This window comes from Impatiens glandulifera, chromosome 4 (genome assembly GCF_907164915.1).
Source record: "Impatiens glandulifera chromosome 4, dImpGla2.1, whole genome shotgun sequence".
In the NCBI taxonomy this organism is placed as follows: domain Eukaryota; kingdom Viridiplantae; phylum Streptophyta; class Magnoliopsida; order Ericales; family Balsaminaceae; genus Impatiens; species Impatiens glandulifera.
In genome coordinates this window covers 58,209,811-58,232,863 of record NC_061865.1, presented here as the reverse complement: position 1 = coordinate 58,232,863, position 23,053 = coordinate 58,209,811, and the positions used below count along the sequence as shown (strand labels likewise).

Here is a 23,053-nt window from a genome sequence, read left to right as displayed (position 1 = left end):
AGCATTTTAAAGTTCTCCTAATTGCAAAAGAATTTAGTTAGTAACTAAGAATTGATTATGTCAACACAATAATTAGTTCAGTTGTCAAAACAAATTAATACAATTTGTATTATTCTCTCATTAGTGTTTATTCACATTTCCATATTATTTCAAGGTTTTAGAGATAAAGATAGATACAATTTCATTTGGATAAAGTCACTTCATAGATTCTCATCTATGTAGTTGATATTATTTTCAATTGAAATTTTGGTGCTCATATATATGATACTATCACAAATTTGAGTAAAATATTTTCTATGAATATATTGGACGACTACATTATTTTCTTGGGATGGAAACAACACCAACACCAACACCAAATTATTTCTTTTTGTCACATATCAAGTATATTCAAAATATCTTGACATGGGTTAATATGAATAACGCTAAACCACTTTATACTCAAATCTCGTCGGGGTTCTCACTATCTTGCAATGATACGGTGATCCCTTGTCATATATATCCCAAATAAATCAAAATGTTGTTGGTGTTTTTCGATTTTTATTAATCACTCAATAATAATGTTTAGAATATGAAGTTGATTGAGCTTGTCAATTTATTGAATCACCTACCACAATATATTGGACATATGCCAAACATTTATTTTTGTTATCTTTGTCAAACACATCATCATGTTCTCTATATAACTTGTCAACTCTAACTTTAGTATAAATAACATAAAAAATTAATAAATCTACAAAAATACATTCCAACCCAAAAACAAATTACATACATCATCACAAGAAATCTAAGACCAAATTTGAATTTCACATTGACAAGCTTATTGTGATTGCCTTCCTAGATGTTTGAGAGCAAAATCAAATTACAAAACAAAAAATTATTAAAAAATGATAATTAAAATATTGTTAGAGATTATTACATATGACTATTATAGATTATTTTGAATTTTTATATTTATTTTACACTAAAACATATACATACTTATATATCTATAAATAGGTATTAGACTAGCAAATAAAAACATATCAAATAATACTATTTTTTTAGAGTAAAATAGAATGCGCAAACTATTGCTATATTTTAATTTGTTCTTTCCCTCGAATAAAGAATAACCCATCTCAAACCGGATAATTCGAATTAGAAACCGCATGATCATCCCTAATCACAAACCCTACTTCGTCCTACTATTATATACGGCGCAAATATTTCTCATTGTCTCGAGCTTCTCTCCTCGTCATCTTCAAGATAGAGGTTTTCGATTGATCTCTCTTAATTAATCAGGTTAGTATCTCCGAGATCTTCTCTTCTATGCTATCACGGTTCAAGATTTAGGTTTCCTTTCCTGTACATGATAAACGATAAGTAAGAATTCTGACTTCTAATTGCTCACGATTTGCCATATCATCGATTTTATCTTCATCATCTGGATCTAGTTTAAGGTAAAACAAATTTATTAGCATGCCTAGGGATCCATTCATCCCCAAATTGCGGATTTATTGTTAAATCATCCTGTTTGCTTCATGTTTGCTCCTCAGGCCTGAAACAAATTCTATTGCCTCTTGTAGAAGATAAGAGTTGAGTTTTTCATTGTATGAACATGCCCAATTCCAGATAAGTTCTTCTTTATTTGCTTTCATTGCTACCCGTTGAGCTGACTTTATTCTTCTCTATTCTACTCATCTTGACCTTGAAATTACTATTGTGTTGAATATCTTGAAGTATATTAAATCTCATAACATTATAAGGTTTTAGTATGTGCATGCTTTGGTTAGCTATTGGATCATTCATTGATCATTTTTTTTTTGATAGTTTGGGTGATGAATTGTCTATTAATTGTTATGATCAAGATGATTACTGGATAACTCTTCATTTCTTAAAGATTGATTGTAAAATTTATAATAAAAAAAAATCATATTTTATTTGTTAACATTCTCATCTTAATAAATAGAATATGGGTCTTAAAGTATTTGACTTAATTAGCTCCTTTACATGGAATTGCAAGAATAAATGGACTATACTATGAGAAGACAAAGGTTAATGATATGGCTTTGTTTTCAATGTTGTCCCTTGAAAATCATTTGATTTGTTCTTTTCATATTTGACACAAGAAATTTGTAAACAATTGTGCAAATAGTATTATTGGTCTCGACAGATGAGTACCCTACGCGACTATATTTTAAACTTCTTTATCTTAGTATTTTTGTGTATTTTAAGAAGAATTTGAGATATATGGTGTCAAAAAATTATAAAAAAAAAATTCCATTTTGCTAAAGTAAGGGCTCAAAAAAGATAAATAAGGTAAAAAAATTCACTTTCAAGATGCCTTGGTGGTGAAATGGTAGACACGCGAGACTCAAAATCTCGTGCTAAAGAGCGTGGAGGTTCGAGTCCTCTTCAAGGCATAATATTGAGAATACTCATTGAATTAGAAAAAGTTCGGCAGCGAATCACGAAATGTTGAACTAACATATTATAGAGCTTTAGACGTGATTGAGTGTTTAGACGGTGGCTTAATTCGCCTCACCCTAGGGTCAAGTATGTGCACAATCAATTTTTTATTTGAAAACTGGTTAGTAATTTACTTTTCTAATGTTTTTTACTAGACTGACAGTTGAGCAAGATTTGCTCTATGATTCAACTTCATAAAAGAAAAATGGACAAAGATCATCATCATCAGATAAGTGTCTACTCTTGATATTACTTTTAATAACTCATGCCTTATGAAGAACTCTCCACATATCATTCTTAATATTTCACAAACAATTAATATTCTAAGCTTGATTTTATTTTTGTGATAATAGTTTATAAAATATACGTTTTAAAGACTCGAATGATCAAGAATAAAATTTCGAAATTAATAATAAATGTCAAATTAAAATAATCTATAATTAATCATATTATTAAATAAATAAGATTTTTTTCCATAAATATATACATTTATATTAATTATATATATATATTACATTGTAATTTATTTTTAAATTGACTGTGCTTAATTAATGAAAGTTTTATTTCATTATTTCAATATTTTATGATTAAAATTTTATGTAATTTTAAAATTAAATAAAAAATATTAGAGCATAGACTTTAATTTAAATATTGGCTTTTATTTATAAAAAGTGACATTAAACTAATTAATTGATAATATTAATTTGTTTTAGTAAAGAAGTAACGCTGATATATATTGTTTTTAAATATTAGTATTTTGATAACTATTAGAATATTTCCTTTTTATTTATAAAATCTATAATTTTAAGTTAAAAGGATTTTATTATGTTTTAGTTACTTATCTATGCATAAAAATTTCGAAATTAATTTTACTTAGAAAATATCCAAAATTAAGAAAAACAATCTTCTAATAAAGGGAAGAAATTTACTCGATATAGTAATATGGGAATTATGATATTTTCTAAATAAAATATAATTAGTATTAATATAATATTACATAACATTATTATTAGTAAGATTTTATAAATTACTTATTATAATTATTTCTTATGATTCGATATGAATTAAGAAAAAAAACTAAAACTTATTTGCATAGTAAAAACTATTATAAAATAAGTTTTTTAAATATTGAACAACCTTAATAAGGAAATTTATCACTAACAATCTTATTGACACAAGAGATTAAATTATTCCACAGGCAAAAAGATCGGGAAAATGGTGGATCGACAAACCAAAAAATCATGGATTGACTCGTTTTGATTGCACATTCTTATATTACGAGAACTTTTATAAGTTTATAAAAAAAAAATTGATAGAAGTTTTGTATATATTTTATTTACTAATTTGACTAATTAAAATGTTCTTTCTTATTTCATTAATGTGTAAAAATTTCAATGTATATTATTGTTTAGGGGTTGTTTGGATTGGTTTATTCCCCATTAATGACAAGATAAGTACTAACGGTTGGATAAAATTGGAGTATCAAGTTTTAAAACATAGGGGCAAAATAGTAACTTAACGAGTGTAAAAATTTGAAAACATGTATTAGGAATAGACCATTAGGGTTTTGAAATGACTATATAAAGAGCCAATTGGATGTCTCTTTATTCAAGCCTAACTTTCATTTGCCCCCTTCTATCCATTGTATCCTCAATCCGATTAATCAAATCAGTTTCTCAGGTAATGTAAAAATTCTTCTTCTTTTTTTTACCTTGCTCTATGTATTTTTATTATTTATTTGTTTGAAAATAGTTCAGATATGAAAACTCTATGTATTTATATATCCATTCATTATAAGTTCATATAGTTAATACATGATTTAGCAGATAAATTCTGAAATATATATGAATTTGTGTATCTAATTAGAAACACATATATAGAGTTGTTTGTTTTGGGGATTTTTAGAGTTTTTTTTTTCGATCTATTGAAAATTATTGATTAAATAAATCAAGATATGTGTTGCTAGATCTACTACTAGATAACTTGAAGTAATATTATTTGTTGCTAAGATTTTACTTTAATTATTTAGAACCATACATTTGTTGGTTTTAGGGTTTGTTGGAGGCCTATTTTGATATTGAAATTTATTTAATAAAAAAAACTAACTAGTATTATTGGATTTTTTTCATAGATCTTTGGAAATTCATTGATAGATACACGACATCTTAGAAGTGTTTTATTTAATCTTTTTGCATTTTGCTTCTTGTTAATTTGGGTTTATTTTCTTTCCTGAGTACTTTTTCATTATTATTTTAAGAGGTGATCTATACTTTAATTTATGGTGTTTTAACTCGAATAAGTTGTATTTCAATATTTTTGTCATAAATTTACAATGTTTCACATCATTTTATGCAAGAGATTTAACTTTGATTATTGTTTTTTTTGTTTAGAAACCAGATTCATGTCTGCCGAGTCTCCCCGCGACATTTTAAGAGCGGCTATAATCGACAAAATGGAAAAGGATGATTTCTTTGGTGCACAACTTCTTGCTTCGAGATCAAAAACTCTTAAAGCCGATATCGAGAATCTTTCTCAGATAATAGCTGTCTGCCAAATCCACGTTGCTGCTGACGAAACTTTAGGAAACAAAAGGAACTGGCACAACATTCTTGACGTAGAGCCTGATGGCGATGAAGCTGCTATCAATGTCCAATACAAGAAACTCTCGCTATTGCTCCACCCCGATAAAAACAAATTTTATGGCGCAAACGCAGCTTTCATCTTAATAGGCGAAGCTCGCAGAGTTTTACTTGATGCTGTAAACGCAAAGTCTCGTGACATTATCAAACAAGACAAAGCTCCTAAGGATGATGTTGTCTCTCAAACTAAAGAGACATTCTGGACCAACTGTCCTATATGTTGTTTCTGGTCCAAATATTACAGAACTATCCTCAACAGGGTTACTCGCTGCGGAAATTGCAAGAATATTTTCCGAGCGTTTGAGTTGAAGGGGTTTACTATGCCACCTTCTAAGGAAGACCTAATTATACCCGACATGACTCAAAGTGGTAAAACTAAACAACCTTGGGGTGGGAAGAGGAAGATCGAAATCATTGATATTAGTGACGACGATGAGGAAGAACTTCCTAAGATAAAAAGATGCAGGGGAAACTGATTCCCTAGGTGAGTCTCTTGCTCTCATCCAGCTGCAACAACTGCCCTTAGTACAAGTTGTGGGCTAGTTTGGATACAAGATTTTTCTTTTTTTTGTAAAGTCCATGAGTTTGTTTATTATATGATATTTAATTAACGATTGATTAATTAGATATTCTTGTTTTCATTATTGTTTTATCATCCATATACTTTTGGACCATCAATGTATAATTTGGCTTAAACTGCTCTCACCTTACAATATTAGTGGTATAAGGTCAACATTTTTACCATGATTCATTTGTTTTATAAACTAGTTTTAAAACAAATGAGAGTTTAACTATTAACTAAATAAATATTATGTCCATAGTATTATATGTAAGCTCACTAATTTATTCGACACCGATTAAAAATATTTATTAAAAGAATAAGACGATAATATTAAAAATAATGATTCGTTAAAAAGTTATAAAAATAGAATATTAAATTATTTATATAAAAAAATATTTATCAAAATTTGTTTAGTTCGGGTATCCACTGATCAATAATCGGGTACTTACTATATTCGAATTTGGACCCAAAACTTTTTGTTCCTGATTTATCAGATCCAACTAGGCGGGGTACCCGAATAGATGAAAACAAATAGGAGTAAAAAATGAAAACATGAGTTATGATTTATAAATATACCTTTAGTTTTTTTAAATAATTACAAAATTGACAATTAAATTGGTTGTTATTTTTGTTTGCTCTCCGTCATTTGCATTTTCAAAATGTGACATTTTTCAAATAACAATAATAAATAATATGACTATTGTTCAATTATTTAATAAATAATGTTAATATAATGTATTATAAATATTGTTTGTATTATTATTATAATTTTTCATCACAATTTATTTTATATAATTTTTAACATTTAAAAAAATGAAATAATGATAACGAAGGTTAAAAATTATGATATTAATACTACTAATGGACTGTAATCAACATAATATAATCTTTATTAATATTATGTTAATTTTATAAGTCTATTATTATTAATAATTTGTTAATTACATCTCATTATACTAATAATGTTTTTTAAATAAAAAACTATTAGTAAAATGGAATGTAATATATTAACAATATATTAATAGTAATAGTTTTACTAATAATAATAGACTAAAATTAACATAATATTAATAAAGATTATATTAATAAAGGAATAATATACATATAATATCATATTAATATATTATACTAATATGTAACCAATTATGTTTTAATTGATGTATTACCAAATTTTTCATGAATTTTATTGTAATACAATTTTCTAACTAAGTTTTATCTGATCTAGTCAAAAAATACCTTATAAACTAATTTTCTAAATGGGAAGTAATTAACCTTCCACTAATAATAATATTAATAAGAAAATAATTTAATATTTGATGAAAATAAGTTTTATTTTTTTTTATTTTTTTTGTTCCATATAATGAAAAAATAACCAAAAACATGACATAAAACCATTCATCATTATAAATAAGATCCAAAGATGAATTAAAAAACAAACTCCATAAAATCCCATATATAAAAATGAAGAACCATGAGTGGATCTTCTTAGACATGTAATCGTAATGAAGATAAAGTAGATGGGAAGAGGAAGGTTGAAATCATCGTTATTAATGACGATGAGGAAAATCTTACTAAGTAAGTTCAAAAGGAGGAGGAAAAACAGAACTTCATATCTCTAAGTAATAAATAAGATCCAAAGATGAATTAAAAAACAAACTCCATAAAATCCCATATGTAAAAAACATCACCAAAATTCAATCAAAATCATGCAATTAATAAAAACATCCATACAAGCCAAATTAAACCAACAACTAGGGAATCAAATACGTAGAGATTTGAAGTTCTGTTTCCCTTGGATCTTTTGATCTTAGGAAGTTATTCCTCATCGTCGTCAATAATATCGATGATTTAAATCTTCCTCTTCTCATCTACTTTATCTTCATAACGACTACGATTCACCCCATAGTTGTTTAATTTTATCACCTTGAGTCATGTCGGGTATAATTAGGTCTTCCTTAGAAGGTGGCATAGTAAACCCCTTCAACTCAAACACTCGGAAAATATTCTTGCAATTTTTGTAGCGAGTAACCCTGTTGAGGATAGTCATGTAATATTTGGAACAAAAATAACATATAGGGAAGTTGGTCCAGAATGTCTCTTTAGTTTGAGAGACAACATCATCCTTAGAAGCTTTGTCTTGTTTGATAATGTCACAAAGCTCCTATGTTGTCTCTCAAACTAAAGAGACATTCTGGACCAACTGCCCTATATGTTGTTTCTGGTCCAAATATTACAGAACTATCCTCAATAGGGTTACTCGCTGCGGAAATTGCGAGAATATTTTCCGAGCGTTTGAGTTGAAGGGGTTTACTTTGCCACCTTCTAAGGAAGACCTAATTATACCCAACATGACTCAAGGTGGTAAAACTAAACAACCATGGGATAAATCTTCGAATGCGAGTAATCGTAATGAATATAAAGTAGATGGGAAGAGGAAAATTGAAATCATCGATATTAGTGACGACGATGAGGAAGAACTTCCTAAGATAAAAGGAGGAGGGAAAACATAACTTCAAATCTCTAAGTATTTGATTATTGTTTTTTAATTGATCTTTGGATCTTATTTATTACTTAGAGATATGATGTTCTATTTCCCCTTCTCCTTTTTAACTTACTTATGAAGTTCTTCCTTATCGTCACTAATAACGATGATTTCAACCTTCCTCTTCCCATCTACTTTATCTACATTACGATTACATGCCTTCGAAGATCCACCACATGGTTGTTCTTTTCAGAATGTACTAACAAATTTTCAGAATCTACATTAAAATCAGAATTTATGAGTTTGTTTTCATATCTAATTTGTATTAATGATACTATTTAGTTGATGTACTAACAAATTTTCATGAATTTTATTGTACTGCAATTTTCTAAATAAATTGTATCTCTATAGTCAACAAATACATTGTAATTCAAAATTTTAAATGGGAAGTAATTAACCTTCCACTAATAATAATATTAATAAGAAAAAAAATAATATTTCATGAATAAATGTAAACGAATTTAATATTGAATTAGAAATTTGACTACATTCTTTCATCAAATATTAATTTATTTTCTTATTAATATTATTATTAGTGGAAGGTTAATTACTTCCCATTTAGAAAATTAGTTTATAAGGTATTTGTTGACTATATCAGATAAAATTTATTTAGAAAATTGTATTACAATAAAATTCATGAAAATTTGGTAATACATCAATTAATACCTAATTTATTACATATTAGTATAATATATTAATATGATATTAAGTTGTAATATTATTCCTTTATTAATATAATCTTTATTAATATTATGTTGATTTTAGTCTATTATTACTAGTAAAACTATTATTATTAATATATTGTTAATTACATTCCATTTTACTAATAATTTTTTACTTAAAAAACATTATTAGTAAAATGGAATGTAATTAACAATATATTAATAATAATAGCTTTACTAATAATAATAGACTTAAAAAATTAACATAATATTAATAAAGATTATTTATGTTGATTACAGTCCATTAGTAGTATTAATATCATAATTTTTAACCTTCATTATCATTATTTCATTTTTTAAAAATGTTAAAAAACTATATAAAATAAATTGTGATGAAAATATAATAATAATACAAACAATATTTATAATACATTATATTAACATTATTTATTAAATAATTGAACAATAGTCATATTATTTATTAGTGTTATTTCAAAAATGTCACATTTTGAAAATGCAAATGATCTGTAAATTAACAAAAATAACAACCAACTTGGCTAAAATATTAGCCATTTAATTGTCTATTTTGTAATTATTTAAAAAAACAAAAGATATATTCATAAATCACAACTCATGTTTTCATTTTTTACCCCTATTTATTTTCATCTATTCGGGTACCCGCCTAGTTGGATAGGATAAATCAGGAAAAAAAAAGATTTTGGTCCAAATCCGGATATAGTAAGTACCCGCCTAGTTGGATAGGATAAATCAGGAAAAAAAACATTTGGGTCCAAATCCGGATATAGTAAGTACCCGATTACTGATCCGTGGATACCCGAACTAAACAAATTGTGATAAATATTTTTTATATAAATAATTTAATATTCTATTTTTATAACTTTTTAAAGAATCGTTATTTTTAATATCATCCTCTTATTCTTTTAATAAATATTTTTAATCAATGTCCAATAAATTAGTGAGCTTTTCTATAATACTATGGACATAATATTTATTTAGTTAATAGTTACACTCTCATTTTTTTAAGTTAGTTTATAAAACAAATGAATTATGGTAAAAATGTTGACTTTTTTTAAACAAAACGATCCTAATTTAAAATTTGGATTCGAATTTAATTATAAAAAAATAAAATTGTAAATCAAACAGATCTTTAATAAAAATCGATTCCTTGTAAAATTAATCTGATCTGAAATGGATCGGGGTACAGTCGGTTCGGAACCGATATTTTCGGGTCACCTAAATACCCGGTTTTTCAGAGTAGTTTCCCGATAAATCCAAAATTTGGGCATAGATAAAGTATAATCATGCATATTTAGTGATAAAAGGTTTGAACTAAATGTCTTCTTACCTGAAATGAGGAAGCTATGATTCTTGCGTCGAACTGAAGTGGGAGGTTATGATAATGAGTTGTTAAGATTTAATTCTAACCACGATTCGAAATAATTTGAGCCTGAATGAAAAATAAGAAAGAAAAATCGAACTATTTGAGATATTTATATGAAATTTTAGATCTTATCACATGATTGGGGATTTTTTTTTGTAAGTTTTATTTTTTTTTTCAATAATTCTAAATAAGCCAATCCAAACAACAAGTAAGAATGTGCACTAAAATTTGATTGTAGACTAGTTGTTCTAAGGTTTCTCCTATAGCTTCAAATATATGAAAAGAAATTATCCTAGGTAATTGGGTTTTTATGTGAAATGATTTATCAAGTTATGAGAAGAACAAATAAACATGTTAGTCGAACTATAACAAAGTGATAGTAAAACCAACAAAGTAAAGATAACTCACCATTTTTTAGATCTTAAACACTATCCAAGATTTGCGAGATCGCCTTATGTTTTTGATTGTGTTGACTAAAATATTATGATATTTTCTACTGCGGCGTTCCATAATCGTTATTTATATATAGGGTTTTAGGGTTTCAATACTTTTATTTATATATAAGATTTTAGGGTTTTAGTTTGCGCCGTTTCGATATACTTTAGTTCATTACAAAAATGAGAAATAGTTATGAAAGTTAATAATATTAATAATAATTTATTTCATAAATTTGTTATTAACACTAAACACAATCACAAAATATCAATATATTTGGAAACTAATATTTACCCATGATTTTTTACACAATCTTGATATCAAAAAAGCATATTACAATATTATAATTACTTAGATTAAAATGTACATTGAAATCTTAAAAAAAATATAATGTATTTCATATTCTCAAATTCTCTATAAAGATAAATATGTAAAAAAAAAATGTCATTTGATGACAATAACATAATAAATATATATATTTTCACTTAACATGTTTTTGGCACTAATATTCATTAAATTTAAGAATATTTAAAAATATTTGTTTTCAGCTAGTGCCTAGGTTATAACCTAGGTGAGTCTCTTGCTCTCATCCAGCTGCATACAACTGCCCTTAGTAAAAGTTGTGGGCTAGCTTAAAAGTTTTTTTTTTTTTGTAAAGTCCATGTTTGTTTATTATATGATATTTAATTGATTAATTAGATATTCTTGTTTTCATTATTGTTTTATCCATATATACTTTGGACCATCTATGTATAATTTTGCAAAAAGTGCTTTCACCTTACAATATTAGTGGCATATACTTAATTCTGTTGTTATGCATAGATAACCAGCTACTAGATCAAAAACCATATCTAATATTATAGAAACACATTTTAGATTTTTGAGTTGTAAAATGAAATTTATTTGAGAATATTTGTTTTTTTTAATATCTCATCTAATTTATAACCTAGATGAGATAATATACTCAAACATAACATAACTAAATATATATTTATAAATTAATTTGTTGACATTGATTATTGTTACAAACATAAAGATATCTTTAATCTAATATTTGAGAACAATGTGAATATTTTTCTTTTATAATTATTATTTGAGACTCGAATTTGTATTATTTTTTTTTTATCAATTATGAATTGAATTTTTAATGTATCACATGGATTGAAATTATCAGATTGCAGGTTGTAAAATGGGTTGCTGGGAAGTTGAATTCGTCGAAACTACTGAAGATAAAGTTGTTGAGAAGAGGAAGGTTGAATTCTCTGATAATACTGACGATGAGGAAGAACTTCCTAAGATCAAAATGAGGAGGGGATGAAAAACCAACCTGCAATAAAGAAGCTCTTGAGAATGAACTGGAAAATCTTGGGTTTTGTGAAATTAAAAGATCAAGTGCAGAAGAAGACAATTTGGTCTTGAATAAGGCAGTGAGCCTTGGTTCTGAAGTAGGACGAATTAAAATCAATAACAGACATGAATCCAGTAGTGAAGAGGTTCAAAGTCAGAAAAGACCTACTAAAGAAGAACAAGCTGAAAAGCAAAGACATAGCAGAAAGATCCTGGATCCAGAAGCCACCGACTCTATAACGGGAGAAGATGAGATCTATGTGAGACAACCCCCACTCAATGTGAATAGTATTCCATGTAATCAAGCTGTAGCCATTGAGGATAGTGAGACAAGTGATGCTTACGATTTCTCTAATGAAGAGGTCCAGGATAGTCTAGAAAGTCGGGAACCCAACACTTATTTCCATTCATGAATATAGTGATATGGAACATAAGGGGACTCAATGACCCTCTGAAATGCAAAGAAATCAAGAGGATCATTGAGAACCAGGAGATCACTATTATGGGTATTCTTGAGACAAAAGTCAAAAGCCGAAACGTTGAAAGGTTAGCAATCTATGTATTGATAGCAGCTGGGAAATCATTCACAACTCAAATGATAAAACAGGAAGAGTCTGGATTATCTGGGATAACAAAGTTGTTGAGGTCAGGGCTCTCTTTTTGAATGATCAAACAATCCTGGTGGAGGTTAAAGATAGAATCACAGGAATCATGTTTAATCTTGCTATTGTCTATGCTAACAACTCAAGCACTGACAGAAGACTCCTCTGAAATTGTCTTAGAAACTGGATCAGTAGTGATAAATCTTGGGCTGTCCTTGGTGATTATAACGTAACTAGAAACGAATCTGATCGTAGCCCAGAATCTGAAATAACTTAGGATATGATTGACTTTAATGACTGTATCAGAGATATGGGTTGTATCGAGCCTGCCAATTCTGGGAATTTCTTCACTTGGTCTTCTACGAGAGAGAATGAGCAAATTAGAAGAAGTAGAATTGACAAATGTCTAGTAAATAAGAACTAGATTAACCAATTTCCGAGAAGTCAACTTCATGTTCTGAATTCGGGTATATTTGATCAATGCCCGATTAAATTGTTTAGGGAAAAGGAAGAAATGTTCAAAAGGCCCTTTAAATTTTTCAATTTCTGGATAGAAAACGATAATTTCAAGGGTATTCTCGAAAGCGTATAGTCTACAGATGTCAGGGGATCCAACGTGTACAAGGTTTCTGAGAAGCTTAAACTCCTGAAGAATCATCTCCAAAGCTTTGACAAGAAGAAGTTCAGCAATATCTCCAATAGAGTTCTGGCTACTAAAGAAGAACTGAAAGAAGTTCAGAAAAGGTTATTAAGGGATGATAATGATGAACAACTCAATGAAACAGAAAGAGATGCGCTTGAAAATTTCAGGAAGCTGAGTCTTCTTGAAGAGAATTTTATTAGACAGAAATCAAGACAGAGTTGGCTCTCGTTGCGTGACAAAAACACAGCTTTCTTCTACAGAAAATACAAGGCTAGAAACATGAGAAACAATGTATACAGGCTGAAGAATGATGATGGTGAATATGTTCAGGGTCAAAAGGGTGTACAAGATTTGGTTATCAATTTCTATAAGCAGTTTATGGGTACAAGAAAGCAGCATCAAAGTCACCTGAATACCTTGTATCAGATTATTGATAGGAAAATTTCATCAGAAGATAGTCGCGAGTTGATAAGGGTGGTCATGAGGGTTGAGGTTAAAGAAACTCTGTTTAGTATTGATAGGAATAAAAGTTCGGGTCCTGATGGGTTTAATGCACAGTTCTTCAAAGACAATTGGTCGGTTGTGGGTAAAGACGTTACTGATGGGGTTCTGAAGTTTTTCAAGAACAGGAAGATGTTAAAGCAATGGAATACAACGGTCCTAACCTTGATCCCCAAAACTGCGGTACCCAAGAAAGTACAAGATTTCAGACCAATTTCCTGCTGCAATGTGACTTATAAATTAATTTCAAAAATCATTTCTAAACAATTTAAAAATGTCATAAGAAAAATTATAAATCTTAACCAATCTGCATTCATCCCCGGTAGGACAATCTCTCATAATATTCTTCTCATATAGAGCCTTTTAAAAGTCCATGGGAAAAAGAAAATATCCCCGAGAGTGGCTTTCAAAATAGATATCAAGAAAGCTTTCGACTCTGTTAGATGAGAAGTCATTCGAGACTTTCTGGTTATTTATGATTTTTATTGATTGGATTATGCAGTGCTTTTCATCTTCCTTCTTTATTGTTAGCGTCAATAAAGTCCACGGAGGCTATTTCAAGGGTGAAAACGGGGTAAGGCAAGGGGACCCCCTCTCTTCTTACCTTTTTGTAGCTATCATGGCGATCTTTGAGAGCATTTTCGCGATGTTTCGAAAGAATCGTCCATACATATTTCACCCATTCTGTGAGGTAGAGGAGGTAACTCATTTATACTTTGCTGACGATTTGTTCATTCTAGCGCACACAGACATTGATTCAATTAAAACTATTAGGGTTGCACTAACGTTCTTTTCAGAGGTTACAGGTTTAACTATTAATGAAAGCAAAAGTGTGGCATTTTATGGAGGCGTGAATGACGAAACGAAGCAGGACATCTTCAACATCATGGGCATCAAGGAATGCAGTTTTCCCGTAAGGTACTTAGGAATTCCGTTAACCGCGAAGCAGGTCGAGATCTCACACAGCAAGCCGCTGATTAAAAAGGTAAAAAATACGATATCTGGTTGGGCAGCGAAAAAACTTTCTTATACAGGGAGGATCGAACTTATCAAAACTGTGGTCATGGGCATAGTTGGCTACTGGGCGCAGAAAATGGTTATTTCGAAGAAGATAATGAAGGAGCTCGATACACTGATGAGGAACTTTATCTGGGGCAATAGCGGAAGAGGAGGAAAAAAAGTCAAATGGACTGCTCTCTGCAAACCGAAGGACGAGGGAGGCATCGGCTTGAAGAACTGTATCGAGTGGAACAAGGCTCTCACCTTCAAGCATTTATGGGCTTTTGAGCGCAATCAGAAGTCAATATGGATCAAATGGGTGCATACGAGGTTTATGAAATACGAAACCAGCATCAGGACCTGCAAAATTCATGAAGGTATGAGCTGGTCTCTAAAAAAGATTCTTAAACTAAGAAGCGATATTGCAGATATTTATGACATCTGGCTAGGGGACGGGAAGACACTCTATTCTGGCACAACCCCTAATTCGAAAACCAGCCTATCATCCACAAGGAGGAGTTTCAAAATACCTGCATCAGAAGGGACTGCACAGAAGCGAAAATCAGAGACATTAAAGACGGGAATTGGGACTCACTTCTGAGAAGAAATCCAGAAGGACAGAGGATACTTGATCATATAAGTAACATACAACTACACGACAGACTGGATATTCATGAATGGAAAGCTGAGGACAATGGGAAGCTGGTATTGAAGAAAAAATATGGGAGGTAACACGGGAAAAAACACAAAGTAGAATGGGCTTCTCTTGTATGGTCAACGAAGATTATCCCTAGACACCAGTTCAACCTATGACTCGCTTTCTGGGAAAGACTCAACACTCGTGATCGTATCAGCAAATATATGTGTATCCCGGACACGAACTGTCTTCTATGTAGAGAAAATGAAGAAACCATAGATCACCTATTCGGGAGTTGCTGTATTGCTTCAGAGCTTTGGGACAAATTCTAAAAAAACCTGGAGTTGATCAGTTTCCCGAGCGAATGGAATGAAATCAAAGATGCAGCACTACTCAAAACCAAGGGAAATAGATTTGCAACAAGCGTGTTCAAAGCGGCTTTGGAGCAGTGGTGTATAACATTTTGCAAGAACGGAATGCAAGGGTATATGGAAGAACCCGCAAGAGCGTTGAAGAATTATGAAAAGATATTGTATCGGATTGCAGCACCCTCGCGGGAACGTGGACAAGAATTCCAAGCACGGAGCAGAACTGGAATATCTGTAGGAACTGGAATTTACCGTTTTTTAAACTCACTAGAATTGAAAGCATTGTAATCAGATAATTCATTTACGTTTTTAGCTGTTTAGCTTTTATTCAGAATATTACGACTTCAAAATCATTCTAGGCCTGTTTAGAATGATCTCTTAAACTCGTGATTTTTTTCTCATTTTTAGGAATTTTTAATAAAATTACGCTAAGTCGTTTTTCCAAAAAAAAATGAGGAGGGGAAACAGAACTTCATATCTCTAAGTAGTTGATTCCCTAGTTGTTGGATGTTTTTATTAATTGCATGATTTTGTTTGAATTTTGGACTAAAGTTTTTTACATTTGGGATTTTATGAAGTTTGGTTTTTATTAATCTTTGGATCTTATTTTTCTTGGGTTTTTTTTGTCATGTTTTTAATATCAATTATTATTTTTAACTGTTTTTAAATTTATTTAATTTGTCTATTTTTTTTATTTTTTTCAATCTTTAGTATCAATTATTATTTTTCATTAATTTTCTAGTTACATTTTTAATTTTTGTATTTCAATTTTTAATATTTTACATTTAATTACTTGCTCATGATCAAATGTTTAAAAAAATATTGGGATAACCTTTTCTCACTTTACTTCCCAGCTCAATTTTAAAGACTAATACCCTGAATATAGTCTATTCAATCAATCTCCAAATTATACTCTTCAAAAATAAATTCAATCTACTTGTACCAACTACTTCAACTTCTGCTCACACATCATTCGATTAACGAGTTTCTCCGACTACACGACACAAACAACCGCATCTCCGACATCTTCAACGTTATCGGTTGAATCTCCAACATCACCAATTGAATCTCCATCAACATCAGTATCTCTCATCTTTCTCATATCTTCAGAAAACACAAACATAGGTGTTCTTTCTACAAAATAGTCTCTCTTTCAAAGGGCGCTTGTCGCTCCACTCACCCTGTGACGATCTAACAATGATCTAGTTTAATATTAAGCTATATCTTCCAAATTTAATGCACTCATCCACAATCACACCTGCTCATTGGTGCATTCTCTTTAATACAAAATATTGTTGGATGCAAATAGATATTCAAAGTTAAATATAAAGTTGATGGCTTCATTAAGAATTTTAAAGTTCTCCTAATTGCAAAAGAATTTAGTTAGTAACTAAGAATTGATTATGTCGACACCATTAGTTCAGTTGTCAAAACAAATTAATACAATTTGTATTACTCTCATTAGTGTTTATTCACATTTCCATACTATTTCAAGGTTTTAGAGATAAAGATAGATACAATTTCATTAGGATAAAGTCACTTCATAGATTCTCATCTATGTAGTTGATATTATTTTCAATTGAAATTATGGTGCTCATATATATGATACCTATCACAAATTTGAGTAAAATATTTTCTATGAATATATTGGACAACTACATTATTTTCTTGGGATGGAACCAACACCAACACCAAATCATTTCTTTTTGGTCACCTATCAAGTATATTCAAAATATCTTGACATGGGTTAATATGAATAACGCTAAACCACTTTATACTCAAATCTCGTCGGGGTTCTCACTATCTTGCAATGATACGGTGATCCCTTGTCATATATATCCCAAATAAATCAAAATGTTGTTGGTGTTTTTCGATTTTTATTAATCACTCAATAATGTTTAGAATATGAAGTAGATTGAGCTTGTCAATTTATTGAATCACCTACCACAATATATTGGACATATGCCAAACATTTATTTTTGTTATCTTTGTCAAACACATCATCATGTTCTCTGTATAACTTGTCAACTCTAACTTTAGTATAAATAACATAAAAAATTAATAAATCTACAAAAATACATTCCAACCCAAAAACAAATTACATACATCATCACAAGAAATCTAAGACCAAATTTGAATTTCACATTGACAAGCTTATTGTGATTGCCTTCCTAGATGTTTGAGAGCAAAATCAAATTACAAAACAAAAAATTATTAAAAAATGATAATTAAAATATTGTTAGAGATTATTACATATGACTATTATAGATTATTTTGAAATTTTATATTTATTTTACACTAAAACATATACATACTTATATATCTATAAATAGGTATTAGGCTAGCAAATAAAAACATATCAAATAATACTATTTTTTTTAGAGTAAAATAGAATGCGCAAACTATTGCTATATTTTAATTTGTTCTTTCCCTCAAATAGAGAATAACCCATCTCAAACAGGATAATTCGAATTAGAAACCGCATGATCATCCCTAATCACAAACCCTACTCCCACCTACTATTATATTCGCCGCAAATATTTCTCATTGTCTCGAGCTTCTCTCCTCGTCGTCTTCAAGATAGAGGTTTTCGATTGATCTCTCTTAATTAATCAGGTTAGTATCTCCGAGATCTTCTCTTCTATGCTATCACGGTTCAAGATTTAGGTTTCCTTTCCTGTACATGATAAACGATAAGTAAGAATTCCGACTTCTAAATGCTCACGATTTGCCATATCATCGATTTTATCTTCATCATCTGGATCTAGTTTAAGGTAAAACAAATTTATTAGCATGCCTAGGGATCCATTCATCCCCAAATTGGGGATTTATTGTTAAATCATCCTGTTTGCTTCATGTTTGCTCCTCAGGCCTGAAACAAATTCTATTGCCTCTTGTGGAAGATAAGAGTTGAGTTTTTCATTGTATGAACATGCCCAATTCCAGATAAGTTCTTCTTTATTTGCTTTCATTGCTACCCATTGAGCTGACTTTATTCTTCTCTATTCTACTCATCTTGACCTTGAAATTACTATTGTGTTGAATACCTTGAAGTATATTAAATCTCATAACATTATAAGGTTTTAGTATGTGCATGCTTTGGTTAGGTATTGGATCATTCATTGATCATTTTTTTTTTGTATTTTGGGTGATGAATTGTCTATTAATTGTTATGATCAAGATGATTACTGGATAACTCTTCATTTCTTAAAGATTTATTGTAACATTTATAATAAAAAAAAAAATCATATTTTATTTGTTAACATACTCATCTTAATAAATAGAATATGGTTCTTAAAGTATTTGATTTAATTAGCTCCTTTACTTGGAATTGCAAGAATAAATGGACTATACTATGAGAAGACAAAGGTTAATGATATGGCTTTGTTTTCAATGTTGTCCCTTGAAAATCATTTGATTTGTTCTTTTCATATTTGACACAAGAAATTTGTAACCAATTGTGCAAATAGTATTATTGGTCTCGACAGATGAGTACCCTACGCGACTATATTTTAAACTTCTTTATGTTAGTATTTTTGTGTACTTTAAGAAGAATTTGAGATATATAGTGTCAAAAAAATATAAAAACAGTTAACTAACATATTATAGAGCTTTAGACGTGATTGAGTGTTTAGACGGTGGCTTAATTCGCCTCACCCTAGGGTCAAGTATGTGCACAATCAATTTTTTATTTGAAAACTGGTTAGTAATTTACTTTTCTAATGTTTTTTTACTAGACTCACAGTTGAGCAAGATTTGCTTTATGATTCAACTTCATAAAAGAAAAATGGACAAAGATCATCATCATCAGATAAGTGTCTACTCTTGATATTACTTTTAATAACTCAATCCTTATGAAGAACTCTCCACATATCATTCTTAATATTTCACAAACAATTAATATTCTAGCTTGATTTTATTTTTGTGATAATAGTTTATAAAATATTCGTTTTAAAGACTCGAATGATCAAGAATAAAATTTTGAAATAAATAATAAATGTCAAATTAAAATAATCTATAATTAATCATATTATTAAATATATAAGATTTTTTCCATAAATATATACATTTATATTAATTATATATTACATTGTAATTTATTTTTAAATTGACTATGCTTAATTAATAAAAGTTTTATTTCATTATTTCAATATTTTATGATTAAAATTTTATGTAATTTTAAAATTAAATAAAAAATATTAGAACATAGACTTTAATTTAAATATTGGCTTTTATTTATAAAAAATGACATTAAACTAATTAATTGATAATATTAATTTGTTTTAGTAAAGAAGTAACGCTGATATATATTGTTTTTAAATATTAGTATTTTAATAACTATTATAATATTTCCTTTTTATTTATAAAATCTATAATTTTAAGATAAAAGATTTTATTATGTTTTAGTTACTTATCTGTGCATAAAAATTTCCAAATTAATTTTACTCAGTAAATATCTAAAATTAAGAAAAAAAATCTTCTAGTAAAGGGAAGAAATTTACTCGATATAGTAATATGGAAATTATGATATTTTCTTAGTAAATAAAATATAAATTAGTATTAATATAATATTACATAACATTATTATTAGTAAGATTATTATAATGTTATAAATTACATTCCATTATTAGTAATAAATTTATTGTGATGTTAATCACAGTCCATTCTTATTAATATTATCATAATCTTAATTTTTTAAATTCTTGTTTAAAAAATTGTATAAAAAATTACATTTAAAAAAGATGTAATTTTTTTATACAATTTTTAAACAATAATTAAAAAAAATTAAGACTATGATAATAATAATAATGGACTGTGATTAATTAACATCACAATAAATTTATTATGATGCTCAAAATGATAATTATGATATAAAAACAATGGGTATAATGATTTAAAAAATAAGCTAAATTATTATTCAAAAACTAATTTGAATCATGATTTATAAAATAATTTTATATAAAAAAAACAAAAACAAAAATCTAATATGAATATCGATGATCTAGATATTTATATGAATGTGGAATTTTTAAAATTAATTTAAGTGTTAATAACAATTTTATATGAATATATGATTTTATAAATTACTTATTATAATTATTTCTTATGATTTGATATGAATTAAGAAAAAAAACTAAAACTTATTTGCATAGTAAAAACTATTATAAAATAAGTTTTTTAAATATTGAACAACCTTAATAAGGAAATTTATCAGTAACAATCTTATTGACACTAGAGATTAAATTATTCCACAGGTAAAAAGATCGGAAAATGGTGAATCGACAGACCAAAAAATCATGAATGGACTCGTTTTGATTGCACATTCTTATTTTACGAGAACTTTTATAAGTTTATAAAAAAGAAAATTGATAGAAATTTTGTATATATTTTATTTACTAATTTGACTAATTAAAATGTTCTTTCTTATTTTAATGTGTAAAATTTTCAATGTATATTATTGTTTAGGGGTTGTTTGGATTGGTTTATTCCCCATTAATGACAAGATAAGTACTAACGGTTGGATAAAATTGGAGTATCAAGTTTTAAAACATAGGGGCAAAATAGTAACTTAACGAGTGTAAAAATTTGAAAACATGTATTAGGAATAGACCATTAGGGTTTTGAAATGACTATATAAAGAGCCAATTGGATGTCTCTTTATTCAAGCCTAACTTTCATTTGCCCCCTTCTATCCATTGTATCCTCAATCCGATTAATCAAATCAGTTTCTCAGGTAATGTAAAAATTCTTCTTCTTTTTTTTACCTTGCTCTATGTATTTTTATTATTTATTTGTTTGAAAATAGTTCAGATATGAAAACTCTATGTATTTATTTATCCATTCATTATAAGTTCATATAGTTAATACATGATTTAGCAGATAAATTCTGAAATATATATGAATTTGTGTATCTAATTAGAAACACATATATAGAGTTGTTTGTTTTGGGTATTTTTAGAGTTTTTTTTTCGATCTATTGAAAATTATTAATTAAATAAATCAAGATATGTGTTGCTAGATCTACTACTAGATAACTTGACTTATTTGTTGCAAGATTTTACTTTAATTATTTAGAACCATACATTTGTTGGTTTTAGGGTTTGTTGGAGGCCTATTTTGATATTGAAATTTATTTAATAAAAAAAACTAACTAGTATTATTGGATTTTTTCATAGATCTTTGGAAATTCATTGATAGATACACGATATCTTATAAGTGTTTTATTTAATCTTTTTGCATTTTGCTTCTGGTTAATTTGGGTTTATTTTCTTTCCTGAGTACTTTTTCATTATTATTTTAAGAGGTGACCTATACTTTAATTTATGGTGTTTTAACTCGAATAAGTTGTATTTCAATATTTTTACCATAAATTTATAATGTTTCACAACATTTTATGCAAGAGATTTAACTTTGATTATTGTTTTTTTTGTTTAGAAATCAGATTCATGTCTGCCGAGTCTCCCCGCGACATTTTAAGAGCGGCTATAATCGACAAAATGGAAAAGGATGATTTCTTTGGTGCACAACTTCTTGCTTCGAGATCAAAAACTCTTAAAGCCGATATCGAGAATCTTTCTCAGATAATAGCTGTCTGCCAAATCCACGTTGCTGCTGACGAAACTTTAGGAAACAAAAGGAACTGGCACAACATTCTTGACGTAGAGCCTGATGCCGATGAAGCTGCTATCAATGTCCAATACAAGAAACTCTCTCTATTGCTCCACCCCGATAAAAACAAATTTTATGGCGCAAACGCAGCTTTCATCTTAATAGGCGAAGCTCGTAGAGTTTTACTTGATGCTGTAAACGCAAAGTCTCGTGACATTATCAAACAAGACAAAGCTCCTAAGGATGATGTTGTCTCTCAAACTAAAGAGACATTCTGGACCAACTGCCCTATATGTTGTTTCTGGTCCAAATATTACAGAACTATCCTCAACAGGGTTACTCGCTGCGGAAATTGCAAGAATATTTTCCGAGCGTTTGAGTTGAAGGGGTTTACTATGCCACCTTCTAAGGAAGACCTAATTATACCCGACATGACCCAAAGTGGTAAAACTAAACAACCTTGGGGTGGGAAGAGGAAGATCGAAATCATTGATATTAGTGACGACAATGAGGAAGAACTTCCTAAGATAAAAAGATGCAGGGGAAACTGATTCCCTAGGTGAGTCTCTTGCTCTCATCCAGCTGCAACAACTGCCCTTAGTACAAGTTGTGGGCTAGTTTGGATAAAAGATTTTTCTTTTTTTTGTAAAGTCCATG

General features: G+C 28.8%; 2 protein-coding genes and 1 non-coding gene across 3 annotated transcripts; all 3 read left to right on the top strand.

Annotated features, from left to right (window-relative positions):
• Window positions 1-2,321: 2,321 nt before the first annotated feature.
• On the top strand, window positions 2,322-2,402 carry TRNAL-CAA. Its single transcript has one exon. It is a non-coding gene; the product is annotated as a tRNA-Leu (tRNA).
• Window positions 2,403-4,849: 2,447 nt separating this feature from the next.
• LOC124935537 lies at window positions 4,850-5,563 on the top strand. The gene has a single exon (XM_047475966.1). The coding sequence runs from the start codon at window positions 4,850-4,852 to the stop codon at window positions 5,561-5,563; it is 714 nt and encodes a 237-aa protein (XP_047331922.1).
• Window positions 5,564-22,233: 16,670 nt separating this feature from the next.
• Window positions 22,234-22,947, top strand: LOC124935536. Its single transcript, XM_047475965.1, has one exon. The coding sequence runs from the start codon at window positions 22,234-22,236 to the stop codon at window positions 22,945-22,947; it is 714 nt and encodes a 237-aa protein (XP_047331921.1).
• The last annotated feature ends 106 nt before the right edge of the window (window positions 22,948-23,053 follow it).

What these genes read in the sequence shown, in the direction of transcription:
- LOC124935537 (XM_047475966.1), top strand. Translation starts at nt 4,850, where the DNA reads ATGTCTGCCGAGTCTCCCCGCGACATTTTAAGAGCGGCTATAATCGAC.
- LOC124935536 (XM_047475965.1), top strand. Translation starts at nt 22,234, where the DNA reads ATGTCTGCCGAGTCTCCCCGCGACATTTTAAGAGCGGCTATAATCGAC.